The sequence below is a fragment of the Panthera leo genome, chromosome D2 (assembly GCF_018350215.1).
Source record: "Panthera leo isolate Ple1 chromosome D2, P.leo_Ple1_pat1.1, whole genome shotgun sequence".
Classification (NCBI taxonomy): Eukaryota; Metazoa; Chordata; class Mammalia; order Carnivora; family Felidae; genus Panthera; species Panthera leo.
Window position 1 is genome coordinate 74,862,757 of NC_056689.1, and position 17,137 is coordinate 74,879,893.

The 17,137-nt window shown below is 38.6% G+C and overlaps 1 protein-coding gene and 2 non-coding genes across 3 annotated transcripts in view; all 3 read right to left on the reverse strand.

Moving 5' to 3' along the window:
* Positions 1 to 17,137, reverse strand: part of EIF3A (eukaryotic translation initiation factor 3 subunit A) — a 35,526-nt gene that overhangs the window by 10,795 nt on the left and 7,594 nt on the right. The window contains exons 5-17 of the mRNA XM_042907822.1: positions 15,402 to 15,601; positions 13,313 to 13,521; positions 11,437 to 11,608; positions 7,728 to 7,832; positions 7,244 to 7,342; positions 5,982 to 6,098; positions 5,289 to 5,474; positions 4,428 to 4,775; positions 3,893 to 3,997; positions 3,692 to 3,805; positions 2,322 to 2,444; positions 1,661 to 1,814; positions 915 to 1,099 (exon numbers count right to left, since the gene is read on the reverse strand). Coding sequence (XP_042763756.1) covers positions 915 to 1,099; positions 1,661 to 1,814; positions 2,322 to 2,444; positions 3,692 to 3,805; positions 3,893 to 3,997; positions 4,428 to 4,775; positions 5,289 to 5,474; positions 5,982 to 6,098; positions 7,244 to 7,342; positions 7,728 to 7,832; positions 11,437 to 11,608; positions 13,313 to 13,521; positions 15,402 to 15,601 — 2,117 coding nt within the window. The remainder of the gene's footprint in view (positions 1 to 914; positions 1,100 to 1,660; positions 1,815 to 2,321; positions 2,445 to 3,691; positions 3,806 to 3,892; positions 3,998 to 4,427; positions 4,776 to 5,288; positions 5,475 to 5,981; positions 6,099 to 7,243; positions 7,343 to 7,727; positions 7,833 to 11,436; positions 11,609 to 13,312; positions 13,522 to 15,401; positions 15,602 to 17,137) is intronic.
* Positions 6,435 to 6,564, reverse strand: LOC122202907. Its single transcript, XR_006194957.1, has one exon. It is a non-coding gene; the product is annotated as a small nucleolar RNA SNORA19 (small nucleolar RNA).
* On the reverse strand, positions 7,485 to 7,618 carry LOC122202908. Its single transcript, XR_006194958.1, has one exon. It is a non-coding gene; the product is annotated as a small nucleolar RNA SNORA19 (small nucleolar RNA).

Sequence of the window (17,137 nt, forward strand, 5' to 3'; positions counted from 1 at the left end):
CAAGTCTGAACGTAGAAACAAAGCTGTATCTTGTTTAAGAGGGAGCACTGGCACATCCAAGAGGAAACAAAGAGAATGCAGACAGATGTCAAAGAACCATAAGGCATAAAACGAGCTCAGAAACGGTTAGAGTATAGATGACTAAGAAGAAAATGGTGACAGACAAAGCTACTGGAAAAAGCAGGAAACAAGAAAGGCCTTGACTGCTAAGGCAGGTTTTACCTTTGGTTCTAAGTAATGAGTAGCAATCAAAGCAAAGTTTGAAACCCAAGAGCAGGTAAAATGATCAAATATACATCATGAAAAAAACGGCCACGATGTAGAGGAAGGTCTGAAGCTGGGGAGAGACTATAATCAGAGGGAACAGTAAGGAGACCAGTAAAATAATACAGACAAAGGAAGATTCTAAAGTAAGCCAGGAACGTAGAACAGAAAGGAGAGAGGGGGTAGATTCAAAACTCTTAAGATTAAATGGGTAACGGTGCCACCAATCAGGAGCAGGGATTAGAGACACAAACTAGAGGGGGAATAAAAGTCAGTTTTGGACGTGAGCGCATATTAAAAATATTTAGGGCAGCATTTGAATCACTTGGAAATATTGTTAAAATGCAGATGCTGGGGCGCTTGGGTCGCTCAGTCAGTTGAGCATCTAACTCTTGGTTCCGGCTCAGGTCATGACCTCACAGTTCATGGGTTCAAACCACACATCAGGCTCTGTGCTGTCAGCACAGAGTCCACTTGGGATTTTCTCTCTTTCTCTCTGCTCCTTCCCTGATCGCTTGCTCTCTCAAAATAAATAAACATTGAAAAAATAAATAAAACATGAAGCTCAGACACTGATATGTGCACTGAGGCATGCAAGAGAACCGGGTGATAAGCATGGCACATAAAAACAGAGTAACTTCTACACTCACCTTTCTAGAAAGTGGATCGTCACCAAGTCTTCTCTCTTCCTCTCTACGTCGTTCCCTTTCTTCAATTTCCAGCTCTCTTTGGCGTTTTTTCCTTTCCACTTCTTCTAATTTCTTGACCCGCTCCTGATATTCTCGTAGCTCTTCCTCACGTTTTGCCCGTTCAGCACGCTCTCTCTCTTCACGCTCTAGATAACGGGTTAGGTTATTAAGTGTGCCAAGTCTTTGCCCTAGAACTAGGTCTACTTTGCTGGTATTCAGCAGGCAGCGTAAGGTAGAAGGAAAATTCTTTTTAAAAAATTGTGTGTATTTTACAATGAGCTAAGGGGCAGAAGATAGTCAAGAAAACAAGTATGATGCCACTCGACGCTTCTGTAACGACAAGATACTCGAATGCCTCCCCAACTCCTGAGCATCTTGGGATTCCAGAGAAAGGACCATCTGACAGACTCCATGTGGTATGTGCTCCTTAGTACATGTCAGTGCTACATAAACTCGAGTGATAAAAATTAAAAATTAAAGAATGGTATTAATTTAAAAAACAAAACAAAAGATGTGGCAATAAGCTAGAAGAGGACAGAACATCCTCACCTAAAACAAACTTCAGACAGCTACAAGTTAGCTTAAGTTAGCTGCAGTTAAGAAGCCACTGATCCTGGTTCCTCATTCCTGTATTTTCTAAGTAAGATTACTGTAAGGCGGACTATCAACCTTGCCTCACACACCCTCCAACCTTGGTCTAGCGATACCTTTCAGCATCTGTTCTTCCGCCCTCCTCTGCTCCTCCTCTTCTTTTTCTCTGTGGTAGGTTATTCTGCGTTCTTCTTTACGCTGCCTTTTGCGCTCTTCCAACCGATTATGCCTTTCTTCTGCTAATCTCTCCTCAAATTGTTTAAGTTTTTCCTATTAATAGAATGGACAATAAAAATCAAATCTTTTGAAGCCCTACAAACCAGCTAAATCTGAAGTTTACAAAAGCACCGCAAGTTTCTTGAAACCCTATGTACACACATTTCCCAATGACCGGTTTCTGTGACGTGTCGTGGCCAGTTATTTTTTCCTACACCCAGTGGGTTTGTTTTTATACAAAACAAATCAAATAATTAAATCAGAATTTAAGAGCAGGACACTTTGATCTATTTTCTCCTTTCTAAATCCAACAGTAAACAAAACCTACATCCAAAGTAAATATTATGCAGTCCACTTGCACCTTCCGAAAATTTGTTTATAGATGGCTGACTGCTTAATAACCTACAAAATATTTTCAAGAACGTTTCTATTACAATGTTATTTAAATGATTATTACAAAACGTTGGCTCAGGACACAACGTACCACTGCATTAAAGAAGAACCTTAAGGCAAAACAAAAAAGCTCATGAATAAATGTTTCCCTGAAACCAGTAACTTCACCTCATAAACAGACTGTCGTGCGGCCTTGAGTCGCATTACAAATAAATCTCTGTCTTCAAGCATTCGTGACATTCGATTCTTATGTTCGAGAGCCTTTTCACGTTCTAGTTGCATGGTAGTAATCTGCAAATACATAACATGAAGTTAAATTTCAAAGCATTCACTTTCTGATTAATTTACTCTCAATTCCTGACAGATATTCTCAAAGAATGACGAGCAGATCCTCTGCCCCTTCTGTCTTGCTATAAAAATGGAAGGGTTACTATATCCATGCCCACGTGTCCCTGGGCAGAAATCAGGGACAGGAGACGGGTAAAAGAGTCCTGAGGCATCTGTAAGAAATTCTTATCTAGGCCCATGGTACTGAAAATTTTTATAAAGGAAAAACTACAATGTATACAGTAAAACAGAAAGGAAACACCTCATGGTAATAAGCACTACGATCTAATTATGAAAGATATTTTCTCCCTTAAAGAAAACTGTGGAGGTTCAGGCAGAGTGCACTAATGATTTAAGAAGACTTTCCTCTCTGTACTCCAAAGGGAAACGGAAGGCTTCAGGGCAGAGACTACAACAAATCATCTCAAATATTTTATCTGGTCTGCACTCTGTTTTCTCTGATTTTACACATTATCACAAAAATTCGAACTTCTGAAAGAATGGGAGGAACTGGCAAACGAAGCACAGAATGGCAACACTCCAGTGGAACCAAGAGGCTGCATTCTCCACACTGCAAGTCCCCACAGGTTTGTTGTCTGTATTTACTTTTTTTTTAAAACTAGAACAGGGCCACTAGTTTTTAATCACAATTTAATCACGAGCATTTGAAAGCCTTGCTCTTATACCATTAGATAAATACAGAAGGAACAGTCTAGTCCCAAAAGGCCATGTACTGTATGATTCCATTTATATAAAATATCTAAACAATAAGCAAATCTAGAGACAGACAGGGCACTGGTGGTTGCATAAGGCCAAAGTGGTGTGGAGAAAATGGGGAGGGACTACTAATAGGCGTGGAGTTTCTTTTGGGGTAAAGTTTAATGGCTGTGCAACTCTGTAAATGTACTAAAACCCATCAATTACACAGTTCAAACGGGTGAATTGTGTGGCATGTGAGTTATATCCTCATAAAGCTCTTTTTTAAGTGAACTTTTCACCTGTCTTTTGCGTTACTACAAGTTTCATTTTTTAACCTCTGTTGTAAAAACATCTATCTGCCCACCAGTCTGTCTGTATTCAGCCATTAAAGCGCCACCATTCCTCGCAAAAGAGCACAGAATGATCAGTTCTGAAACCGTGGCCCCATTACTGGCAGAGGATTTAATTATAGCTTACAGTCTAAAAGTGTTACAGTCCAATGTAAATCTTACTCTTTCTTCTTCTTGCTGTTCCCACAGATCCATGTCTTTAATCCTCTGTTCTTCATATGCGCTCTTTATCAAAGGGATTTCCTCCAAGCGTTTAGCTCGTTCGAAATAATCAATCTGAATGACATGAAAACAAAAGTATTTAAGAAAGAAATTTCTATTAACCTGACATGTTGTAAGTTACCAACCAGTCCTTTCATTCACCTTCTTTTCTTGATTCTTCAGGCGTTCCTGAAGTTCCTTCTTTTCTTTCTCCAGTTGTTCAACCTGTTTAGCCATGATAAAATCCGGATCCAATTCTTCGAGATCCTGTAAAGTATTACAAACGCACAATCACTAATAAGAATATAGAAGAAAGGCGTATGGAGCAATGTTTTCTGAAATCAAAACCTAAGTTACTTTTTATACAATGAGTAAGTGTTACCAGCGGGTAAAGTTAGGCAACGTAAGAATGTTTTACAATAGCCATATTTCCACTTCTGTGTAGGGAAAAACAACATAATCTTAACATCTACTTCTCATTCCGCCCACCTGCACGTACCCAACTCTGTTTTAACAATGGCTAAAAACTGCACAGAGCCATTTAAAACAAATGCTTACTTCACAGACTATAGTTAATCAATCAGCTGTACCCCAACGAGTGAAAATAACCAGATTACTCAAAGTAAATCACTAATTGGTAAAGAACTGTGCTTCCTAAATGTGGATCAAAGACCGTAACAAGTAGTGAGCTACATACTTCAATATCAATGTCTTTGAACGCTTTGGCACCCAGTTCCGTTTTCTTGATCTGCTCCAAACGCTCACGGACAGTTTTCTTTTTGATCTGTTCATGTTCCTGTAAGATGCGCTCCTTCTCTCTCTCCTTTGCCTCCTGTCGCAGCCTCTCTTCTTCAGCTTTCCTTACTTTCTGAAGTTCAGCTTCCCTCTGCTCCAATTCTTCCTTCTCACGCTGAATATTGAGACTCTCAAGGCGCTCTTTCCTTTCCTCAATTGTCTGACGGCGAGCCAGGATACGCTGATGCTCTTTTCGGGAATTTTTAAGGTATGCAGTAACAGCCAACTGATGCTGTTCTTCTTTCTCTTGCTTCAAAAATAAATGGATTAAAAAAATTATCACATGACACACCAGGGTATTAGGCATCCAAAAAATTACTAAATAATCCTGACCTATTACCCTTACGTGTATCTGCATTTAATAACAAGAGATGATGTTACTCAAGCTACTAGCTCCCAGCACCAAATACTATGACCTATACAAAGTCTTTAATAGCAGCGACACAGCTGAAGAACCTTCATTTGCTAGGTCCATTGTTCTCTGCACCAAATCTACTTTATAGCATGTAAGCCAAGGAGAAAGGCTAACAACACTAACAAGGAAAGAAGTTAAGCAGGAAGGAAAAATCCCACAGAGGGGGTGAAGAGGGGATATCGTCTTATATGTGATAGGTACAATACCAAAACTAAGAAATACAACTGAATAGAAAATATATAGCAAAGTCTTTTTCTCAGACATCATCCCAAACAAACCTTTTTGTGCAAGACATAGCGTAAGGGCCCCTGAAAGATTCTGTAGTTCATTTCTCCCCAAGATGCATACCAAAATATGAGCTGGCTTAATGACTTCAAGTGCCTTTGCAAGTACTGAAGACATCGCTGTCAACTGATTTCTGATCTGTTCTGAAGGCATGCTTTGCAAATGAGGACCAATTGGAGCATCTTCTCGAGTAGCGTAATTCAAATCAGATCCAAAACTAAGGGTCCGAGAAGTGTGGTCAATACGAACCTTTGAAAATTAAACGACCTCATCAATAGTTACATCTATATACAAATACGAAATCATTCTACAGACGGGTCCCTTATATTTTCTTAAATGTCTATTTTTGAGTGAGAGGAAAAGAGAGAGAGCGTGTGTGCACACGAGACAGAGCACGGGGGAGGGGCAGAGAGAGAGGGAGACACAGAACCCAAAGCAGGCTGCAGGCTCCAGGCTCCGAGCCGTCAGCACAGAGCCCAACGCAGGGCTTGAACTCGTGAACTACAACAGCATGACCTGAGCCGAGTCAGACGCCCAACTGACTGAGGCGCCCAGGCGTCCCACAAATAAGTAACTTTTGATAAAAAATTTCAAATGAATATGAGAAAACATTAAGAATGTTAAATACAAAAGCTAGAAAACCCATTCGGTACAACTTTAAAATGGTGCCACTGAACCAAAAACTGCGAGAAACAAAGGATAGGCGTTTTTTAGTCCTTAAAGGCCTTCTACCTCGGTGTCCCTTCCAGCACATACCTGCAGATCACAGTGCCTGGCAGCATCTACTATAGCCCGTTCCAGTTGGAAAGCATCAACAAAAGGAACCAGAGAAGTCAAACGAGAAAACTCAATGCTCTGATAAATCTGTGCCACCTGCATAAAGAACACAAGGTTAGCAGTAATAGCTATAATAATTTATTCAGCATTTTTATGTGCAGTCTTACACAACTATGAGTAGAACTTATGTCCATTTCCCAGAGAAGAGAAGTTGAAGCTCAAAGTTAACTGTTAACACTACACTGCTAGAGGTGGAATCACAATTCAAAGCTATCAACCCCAAAAGCTATGCTCTGAACCATCACATTATACCATTCCTCAAAAGCATAATCCTTTCAAATCCTAGTTTCATCAAACAAAAAGCCCTGAATGGCCATATATCTGTAGAGATCTGCTACTTACCTAATTCATCTGAACACTTCTAATAAAATTATTTGTCTGAAGGAGACTGGCAGCATTACTATTTAGTTATACTGCTAATTAGCCTTCAACTATTTGTATAGCACATAAGAAATAACACTGCTCACATATACAAAAGAAAGCAGGTCAATGAAATGTGCATAAATACTGAAGTGAAAACATAGTAAAAGCCCCCTCCCAATGAAACAAATGGAAGACAAAACAGGAACATTTAAGCCATATTATAAACCCTAATATTCAAACTTACATGAGTCAGCCTAAAGTATGTTAAAAGACTAACAATAAATAGCGTTAGCAAGAGAAAAGGCTTCCCCACTCACTACAGGTAGGAGGGTTCACTACCTGAATCTCTTGAAGAGCTATTAAAGCTTTAAATGTGTAAACTCTGTGACTAATTGCACTTCTGATATTACACAAAGTCACAGAAGTACGTAAAGACACATGTATGGGAATGTTCACTGCTACAAACATTTTCTAATAGCAGAAAAACCCCTAGAAATACGGATTTCCATCATTGGAGTCTGAATAAATCACAGTACCCTTGAGACAATTTAAAACCATGTAGGTGTTGAATTAGATTTACACTACTAATGAGGAGAAATGTACATAGATAGTATTCAACAATAAAGGAGAAAAAAACTACAAATTATACGTAAAATATTGTTTTCCAAATCAAATACATTAAGACTAATTTTGGCAAGGCTAGAATTTGGTGAGGAGTTCAAATCCTAGGCCATTCCTCAATTTTTTAGTGTTGTGATAAAAACAATCAAGGGGAGAAATTCCAGTTCTAAATAAAACATTTATTTAAAAATGTTTACCTGCTGCAGAAGACGAAGTATGGTGTTGTTTTGCAGCTGTGGGACATACTGTTGCAACTCTGGTTCCTTTTCAGGTTGTTCCCTAACCCAATTTAGAACCTGTAAAGTCCATTACATTGAAAACAGATCATACTTTCTAATAACAGTCAAACATTTGTGAAGCTTTTTCTCATTTTTTTTTTAAACATACAGAAACATCACAGTGCAGGGAAATACAAATGTAATACAAAACTATGTTGATGCTTGTCTGAAGGTGACTGACAGCAATGACTAAATTAGCCATGCTGCTAATTTACCTCCAAAGGCTTATTTATTTAGCACATCAGAAATATCTTTTCCCTTAACATAAAGAAAAAAAGACAATGAAATGTGCACTGAATTTAAACACAGAGGACAATACTTCTCTCTCCTCAGTATAAATACAACCTGAAAAAAGGCCAGCCAGCAAAGGTCATATAACCAAAACTAGAACGCCAAGCCTTACCTTTGTGACTCTCTCGCAGAGTTTTAGCGGGTTAAATTCTACTTCCAGCCAATTGTAAAGGTCTTTCACTTCGGGAACAACATACTGCAATACATTGAATCTGACCTACAATGAACAAAAGGTTTAACTGCTGAAGGAAATTTTCCAACTAAATTCCCAACTGAATTGAATACAAAGAAGAAAAATACAGGATTGGAGATCTAGAAAGTGTCTGAAAGACCAGCCTCAATCCTCTTTAAATTTACCAGAGGACTCTAAAAGAAAACTACACTTGGGTCTCTTACCCCAAATTATGTATCTATCTACAGTGAAAAGTCTCCCAAGAGCTTAATAAGGATATAAGAACTCTAAACCAACAAAATATTTATAAAGACAACTAGTGTGGCCAACCTAATTACCAGCAATAAGTAAAATCCCACAGTTCACAATTTACTGTAGCACACAAAAATTACCATGCCAACACTATTCATAAAAGCCCCTATTAGAAAAAACTCAGGACAAACAGGGATAGGTTCTTATACAGAAATGATCGAAGAAAAAAAAGCTACACATGTGAATAAATCTCACAGGAATTTAACATACTGCATTTACGTGAACCTCAAATCTCACATAAAGTACACAGGCAAATTTATGTGTGGTGTCGCATATCAGGGCAAGTGGCTATTTTGGGGGGCATGGGGAGCGAGGACTATAAACCACCTGATGAGAATGTACCCAATTACATTTATGATCTACACTTTTATATGTGACTAAAACTCAACTAAGGGTGCCACCTGAATAACTTTTCTTAAAAAGGGAGACAAAAAATGGCCAAACTTTATAAACCTCAAAACTGCCCATAATTAAATCATACCTTACCTGAACTATAAACTAGAATATAGAATGCACGCGGACCTTTACCCTTTACATGTGGGGAACTGCAAACCCAAAGACAGCAGACTAACTGCAGACACACAGCAAGACTTGCAAGCACAGGACTGCAGGATTGTGTGTGTAGCCACGAGACTGGTCACACGACTGAGGCAAGTGACAGCAGATCCTATCCCCACACACGAGCACTCTAGTCTACCTCCTATCCAAAATGGGTGCACGACTGATTTCCACATTTCTGGAATACCTCCCTCACAAGTGCCTTTATTGAATTAAGTGTGGTGTGGTATAAGCATTCAAATAAAATTCTCCCGGCTGTAATCGTATTCCTATCAAATTATTCTAGATTCTCCATTTAGCACCCTTTTCCCCAAAGAGGAGATATGCTACAATAGGCTACTGTAATCTGTTAAAATATTTCTAAGATTTATAATTGGCTTTCTGATCTAAGAACGAGTTGCTTATGAACTCTGCTTAACCTGAATATGTTCCTGAGATAAGAGAATCATTCTCGGGGTGCCTGGCTCAGTCGGTAAAGCATCTGACTTCGGCTCAGGCCACGATCTCGCGATTCGTGGGTTCGAGGCCCACGTCCGGCTCTGTGCTGACAACTCAAGGGCCTGAAGCCTGCTTCGTATTCTGTGTCTCCTTCTCTCTCTGCCCCTCCCCCACTCGTGCTCTGCCTCTCTCTCAAAAATAAATAAACATTAAAAAATAAATTTAGAAAAATCATTCTCTTGGTGTTTACAAATTCAGTTATAGGAGCTCAAAGCTCAGGTCTCAATCTTGAATGTATGGTGAACTCATAAAGACTTATATAAATGCCCACTGACAGCCAGCTAATAACTGACCTGATACCAACCTATACCCTTCTCATAAACCTTTATACCTGTCTATGGGCACAATAAGGACCCAAGTCTGGATGTCCTGGCTGCTGGCCGAAAGCTCTCCAACAATGATAAACAAACCAGTGTAAGACACCAACTTTAACATCAAGGTGTGTGTTAGGTATATAGATAAAAGTTCAAGAGATATGGACTCTCTTTCCGGTTTAAACACTTGTTCAGTATTTTAAAATAAAAAAAAAATTTCTTTTACACTATTTGCTAGTAAGATCTCTTCCCAAAGAAAATACTATCATTTTATTCACTTAATTCTAAGTCAGTCCCACAAAAACTCGTCAAAACACAAAGCTGACCTGTGGACAGTGGCAACAAAATAAAACATGGAGGCATACAGAGACAGAGAAGTGCTGTTTTGCAGATTAAGTTCTTGTTAAAAGCTTACAACAGGCACCAGGGTGGCTTAGTCAGTTACGCATCTGACTCCTAGCTCAGGTCACAATCTCCGGTTTGCGAAATCGAGCCCCACGTCGGGCTCCACAATGCTTTGGGACTCTCTCTCCCCACCCCTCCCCCTGCTTGCACACACAGTTCTCACTCTCTCTCTCAAACAAACAAATAAAAATAAAAACTGACAACAAAGGGAATCTGCCTTCCTACTGTTACAGAAAAGTGTTCCAAGGGAAAAGTGTTGCTACATAGAAAACTGATTAGTTCTTACTTAACGGGTTCTGCCAGAAAAGGAAAGCCTCTTCTCTAGCAACTGTCCCTCTTATTTCTCTTGTTCCAAAGTAATTTACTGGGCTATTATATTACAGTAACTACTAAGTCTGACTATTGTGAGTCAGACTCTCTAAAACCTAAAGTTGTAAATCTTAATTGCCTGGCATGTAATACACACGTGTAAGGGGCACCTGGGTGGCTCAGTCAGTTAAGCAGCAGACTCTTGGTTTGGGCTCAGGTCCCAGTCTTGTGATTCATGAGATTGAGCCCCAAAATTGGGATTCTCTCTCTCCCTCTCTCTCTGCCCCTCCCCCGTGGAGAACATTCTCTCTCTCTCAAAATAAATAAACATTAAGAAAATAATACGCACTCACATGCTAATTTCCAGTGAATGCAAAAGTCCATCAACATAAACATTGTAAAGATACACCAACCTTAGGCTCCATATTCTGAAACTGATTGGTGTAGGTACTGGGTACAACCTAGAAATCTACATTTTTTTAAGTTTTATTTAAGTAATCTCTAACGTGTTGCTCGAACTTACAGCCCCAAGATCAAGAGTCACATGCTCTTCTCAGAAGACTGAGTCAGCCAGGGACCCCTAGAAATCTGCATTTTTTAATTAATTAATTAATTAATTTATTTATTTATTTATATTTAGAAATCTGCATTTTACAAAGTACTTCATGGGGTGCCTTCGTGATTCAGTCAATTAAGCTTCCAACTCTTGAGTTTTGCCACAGGTCATGATCTCATGGTCATGGGATCGAGCCTTGCATTGAGCTCCGCACAGCCTACTTGGGATTCTTTCTCTCTCTACCCCTCACCAGCTCATGGTCTCGTGACTGTGCTCTCTCTCTCAAAATAAACAAACATTAAAAGAGAAAGAAAAATTGGAAATATTCCCATTGTCCAGAATCAGGCCTAATCAACTTCACATTCATTCCTATACTCATCACCCCATTTCTACCATCTGTCAGCTTGGTTAGTTTTCCTGCAGCCCTCTGAAGTAAGCCATGAACCTTACCCATCATTACCTTTTCTCTTACTGAGTGGTCCACATTATTCCTCAGAGGTAGTCCAACTCTCATCTACTACATCAAATGTAACTTCAGTCCACCCCCTACCGAGGAATCACCTTAAAGGAACACTGTGCTGACTTACACCGGCAGTTCTCAAACCAGTCCATTCATCAGAACCACCTGGCACGAACTGTAAACCCTGACCATAAATTTCCTATTCTGAGCTGTAAGAATGCTCGAACTTATACCAACCATATCGTTAATAAGGCCAATTCGTGTTGGTGGGGCTTGAAGACCTAGCAGCGTTGCAAGGCGACGTTGTTTTTCGACTATAATGCCATCCATATCCAGAAGTCGAGCAATATCAGTACGCTCAGGGGTAATAGGGATGGAAAGAGTGGCCAAAAGGACTCTAGTAGACATTCTGGAGAACAAAATCACAAATCTGTTACATTCATAAATGTTACCTGACATAAAGAAAGACACTTCTCTTTAATCATTTCGTAAGATATGCCAGTGACAGACTATGTACACCACCTTTGGTGGACTATATTCATACATATTATTCATCAAAACAGGAAATTAAGAGAAATGGGCCATACTAAAATGAGTACTTGGGAGAATCAGAACTTCATCTACCCACTTACTACTCTCAATATCTTCCAGCTATAGAAAAAGACTGGGAGGTTAAAATGTAGAATAAGATACCTTTGTATATCCTATGCTTCCTTAGAGAAACAAGGCAGCTTTAAAAGCTAAGAAAAATGACACTAAGAAAGGGGTGGAAATTTACAAAGAATGTCAGTGAACACAACAGGGGTGTTGGGAGGACGCGTGGTGGAGAGAAATCGTAACTTCCTTAAAACACAAGAGGCAAGTCAGGTTGAATTCAGATCACCGTATTACATTAAGGATAGTGGGCTCTGGAGCTAAAGGGTGAAGGGTTAGAATCGCAGCCTCACCGTTTCCAAGACTGAAACCTGAGGCAATTTTTTGAGTCATGAGGCTATTGTAAAGATTAAACAAAATAATGTACACAGAGCTACATAGCCCAATACTTACTATTATAATACCATTACAGCAGTTTCTAAAGGGATGGTACTGGGGCGCCTGGGTGGCTCAGTCGGTTAAGCGGCCGACTTCAGCTCAGGTCATGATGTCACGGTTCATGGGTTCGAACCCTGCAAGGGCTCTGTGCTGACAGCTCTGAGCCTGGAACCTGCTTCAGATTCTGTGTCTCCCTGTCTCTCTGCCCCTCCCCTGTTCACACTCTGTCTCTGTCCCTCAAAGATAAATAAATGTAAAAAAAAAAAAAAAAACTAAATAAATAAATAAAAATAAAGGGATGGTACATAGGTACCTTAAAGGAAACCAAGTTTTGTTCTGTTTTAAATCTCAAACAGACACGGATTACATGAAGGACAATGAGTGAACACTGTCCTCAAGACTTTCAAAGAAAATATACTAGAAAAATTAATTTAGTTGGTTCCGTGTATTGCTGCAAAGGTAAAAGAAAAACAATTTGGTACACAGAAAGAATTATGGAGGCCAAAATAACATGGTCTGCCAGTAAGAGAAAAGAGTGGTGTGTGAGCTGCCGGAGTCCACCAAAACACGTTAAAAAATATATGTATTTGACCGGAAGAAAATAGGTTACGTGTGATGCCAAAGGAAAAAAGTGGTCTTTAGATTGCTACGTCACAGACCCTTTTTTTATGTTCAAACACACACTCAGTTAATGTCTTATAATCAGGCATGATGGCAGCATTTATTTTTTTAGTTCTCTTATTTGTTCTAAAACTAGATTCTAAATACCATTTATGGACAGAAAGCTCATACCATAACACTGTCTTTCCTAATATTCAATTTTCTCCATCAGGTTTTTGCTACTACCAAAGAACAACAATGTCCAGAGACATTTCTGATAGAAGGGAAAGAACTGCTACTGGCATCTGGTGAACCAGGGATGCCCCAAAACATCCTTCATGCCTAGTCCCCTAGAACAGAAAATGATCCAGCCCCAAATGTCAACAGTGTAGAAGTTGAGAAACCCTAACCTGGAACCATGCCATTTAGTAGGAGATATTTGTTTCATACTTTCAATATTATCTGACTTCAACATTCTTACCTTTGCATCTCTTCCTGTGTAAGATTCTTTCTCATTTCTCTGGATAGATGGTAAAGACGATGGAGTGTAGATGCATGAAAAAGAGCATTTCCAGATTTCCAAAACACAGTCGAGACTTTGTTATAGTAATTTGCCATCAACTGAGGTTTAGGTGGTTTTTTAGACAAGGTAAATAGTCCATGAATATCTTCCACAGCTTTGAACGCTTCCTAAGATTAGGAGTATAAATTACAGTCACTGCATTCTAAACGAACAAAAAATCTAATCCAAATCTCTTTATGAAATCTAAAACACAAAACACTGAAGAATAAAAGTGGGAAGTAAAATCCCTCTATGTGTGGTTCCTTTTATTCATCTATAATCTAGTATCTGATGTATCTCACAAAACTGCCATGATCACAAACATACTAAATCCTTAAACTTCTTAAAATTAGACAGAACAGGTTTGAACTGGCACAGGTTTGAACATGTGCCAGCTGACGTACAGAACACAGTGTTTTGCTTTCTGTCTCTTTCACAGTAGTAGCAGGGGTGTAATTTGAGAAAGTGCCAAATATCTATACAAACATCTATCTGCCCCACAGAGAATTTTGTAGAATTCAATTTTATTTAGTCTTTCTGTCAACCAGCCCCAGCCTAAAGCTTGACACAGTAACCAGGTTAGCTATTCTACAACTATCTTGACAACTTTGCCAACTATGCTTTAATTTGCAAAGGTTATTTTTAAATCCCATTGACTGTCCTAAAAATGTTTCAAAGTACCCTTGCACGCATGGTTTTATATGCTTACAAATTTTTCCGTAATAGATTATTTTAATGATTAAATCTGATCCTTTTGACAGAAAACAGATCAGCGGATCTTAAGGATCAGGGAGGGGTTGGGTGCAAAGGGGCATGAGGCAGTTTTGAGGAAATGTTTTACATCTTGATTATGGTGGTTACTGCATTTGTCAGACTTCAGGGCGAGTTTTGCTGGAGATAACTTACACATCAGTAAATGTGACTTTAAAATTCTTTTTTAAAAGTGATTATCATACCACTTGGGATATACAGTAAAAATATCTAGAAGGACATTAAAACAAAACATAGAGGTTATTTCTGAGTGATAACATGTATTACTTCCTTCTTTCTACTTATCTATCCATTTGTTCTATAAGGAGTATGTCTACCTTCTATAGAACCTCTTTTTCCTATTTCATCAGGTAGTATTTTAAGGGTGTCCCTACAGAAATGGAAAATATTTTGGAGAGCAGGAAATCACATTTTCACTTGGCTCAAAAAACTACCACTCTTTCTTTGCAATTTCAATTAGATTTTATATTTTGGTCAAACATGTAGAAGTCTCAAGTTGTGACTACAAAATCACGTGAAAATGTCTTTGCACAATTCTTAGTGTAAAAAGCTCAAGTAGTGGGCAAGACTCCCAGCACCACACTGAGATCTCCCATGTAGGATATTCCCCATGCATGTTTACTAAGTCAAAGCAGCACCAAGAAATCTGAGAGACGATCCAGTGCGCTTCTCCAATTCTCTACAGCAAAGGACAAGTTTTGTTTTGTTTCGTTTCGTTTTTAATTTCCAACCTTTTGCCACCAATACTTTTATAAAATACAAAATTTTACAAATTTGTAAAATTATTACAAAAATTAATTGAAAAACAAGCTCAGTTTTTCTAAACAGAGTAAAACACACACACACCATCACCATGAAATCGCTATCCTTCCCCCCCAAAAAAACCCTTCGTAAATGCATATTCTCCTCTCTAATTATTTCAATCTGGTAGTTCAGACTGGCACCAGGCAATGAACCACACTTGGAGCAGCACTGAGGATGAACTGTTTTATATGGAAAGCCAATGGGCCCAAAAGAGCACACATTTGGCCCCCATTTCACAGCAGGTAACTAGAACCACGATATTCTGAGATTGCTTGTTCAGAACTCTTGGTTATCCATCAGATGATCTTAAATTCTTCAATTAATGATTGAAATTAACCAGTAAGTATCAAGAGAAAGATACTCATTAAAGAAAATAATAATAACAATATGGGCTACTGTTACTACAAAAGACAGATAGTAGTTCACAACGTACCTGCCACAATTCCATGCTGATAGCACTGTCCAATTGAACCAGCCTGGTCTCCAAATGCATGGACTGGCTTTCTGGATTATTAAGATTGATTGCTGTACTTTGGTTATGGTGGCGTTGAATCTGTGACAAGTGCATTCTCAAATTGTCACAAAGCTTACGGAATTCAGCCTTACGGGTGTATTGGAGGCAGAATTTGAAAGCTATAGACATAATTATAAAATATATTAGGTACTTTCCACCATCAACAAGTATGTGAATAAGTTTTATTTCAAATACTGAAATCAGTTATTTTAACAAGATTTACCCAAACTTATAATCAGTCTTCAGAAATGATCAAGGTCATTAGTCACTTGTGTCGTGACCATCTACTAGACATAGTCCTGGCCTAGGACTAAAATGTGTTTCTGGGATTCTGGGAGAGTTTACAAATGGGAAGCTATTCAATTGAAGTGTAGGAGGGACTCACCTTTCAAACACCTACCACTTCAAATCCTAAAAGAACAAAAAATTCTAGCCTGGAATACAAAGAGCCTTCTTATCTAACAAAATTTGGGCTTATGATAACCTGATTTCAACTGTGTACATAGATGTATACCTTAACTACTTGCTCTGTCATTAAAATAATTTTCTACTGTCATATATGCAATATAACAATTTTTTCAGATTTCCTTTGCCCTTAAAAAAAAAAAAAAAAAAAAAAAAGAGAGAGAGAGCATTTCTATTTCAATAGGCCCAAAATGAAGGGATGCAGTTTAACTTCAAGTTAACATTTATGTATCAGTAGTTAGCAAAAAGCCCAAGTTTACTTGTCTTAAATGAAAATTCACACATGCTACGTAAATAAAACAGAAGTTGTAATACTCATAGTAAAATATTTTTATAAGCATTTATTTATGAAGTAATCTCTACACCCAATATGGGGCTCCAACTTACAACCCTGAGATCAAGAGTCATATACTCTACCAATGGAACCAGTCAGTTGCCCCTACAGTATTTTTTTTTGGTAAAATATTCCTTAAAGTCACTTACAACTTGATAAAACAAATGCCAATCATCCCCATAGTGAGCAGAATGGCAACATAAGGTTGTACTAAGGCCAAAATAAGAAAAAGTCGAAAGCTACTCTCAAGTCACACATACCCCATTTGTATACAGTTAGAAAGCTCCATTAAGAGCAAGATAAGTGCAGTAAAGACAGACACAAGATTAAGGAAACAGACTTGATGCAGCTCTTTAGGACTGAAAGTTCAGCTAACCCTTGAACAAGGGTTTGAACTGTGTGGATCCACTTACATGTGGATTTTTTCAATAATTTTAACCTTCTCTTTTCTCTAGTTTACCTTAAGAATACAGTATATAACACATATAACGTACAAAATGTGTTAATCAACTGTTTATGTTACCAGCAAGGTTTCTAGTCAACAGTAGGCTATAGTTAAGTTTTTGGATAGGCAAATCACAGGCAGATCAACGGTGCGTGGGTGGGGTCAAAGGGGTGTTTCAGTCTGCACCTCTAATCCCCCACCCCAAGCTGTTCAAGTGTCAACTGTATATGCACTATGACAGCTGGATACCTTTTAAGATGATCCAGAGTCATCAAGATGACTTATTTCTATGTTCAGTAATACTGTTTAAGAAAATAAAAATATGCATTTTTCAGGGAATCACAGAAGTCCAGAGCTTAAAAAGACCTTAGAAACCCTTACATGGGGAACCTGGGTGGCTCAGCTGGTTGA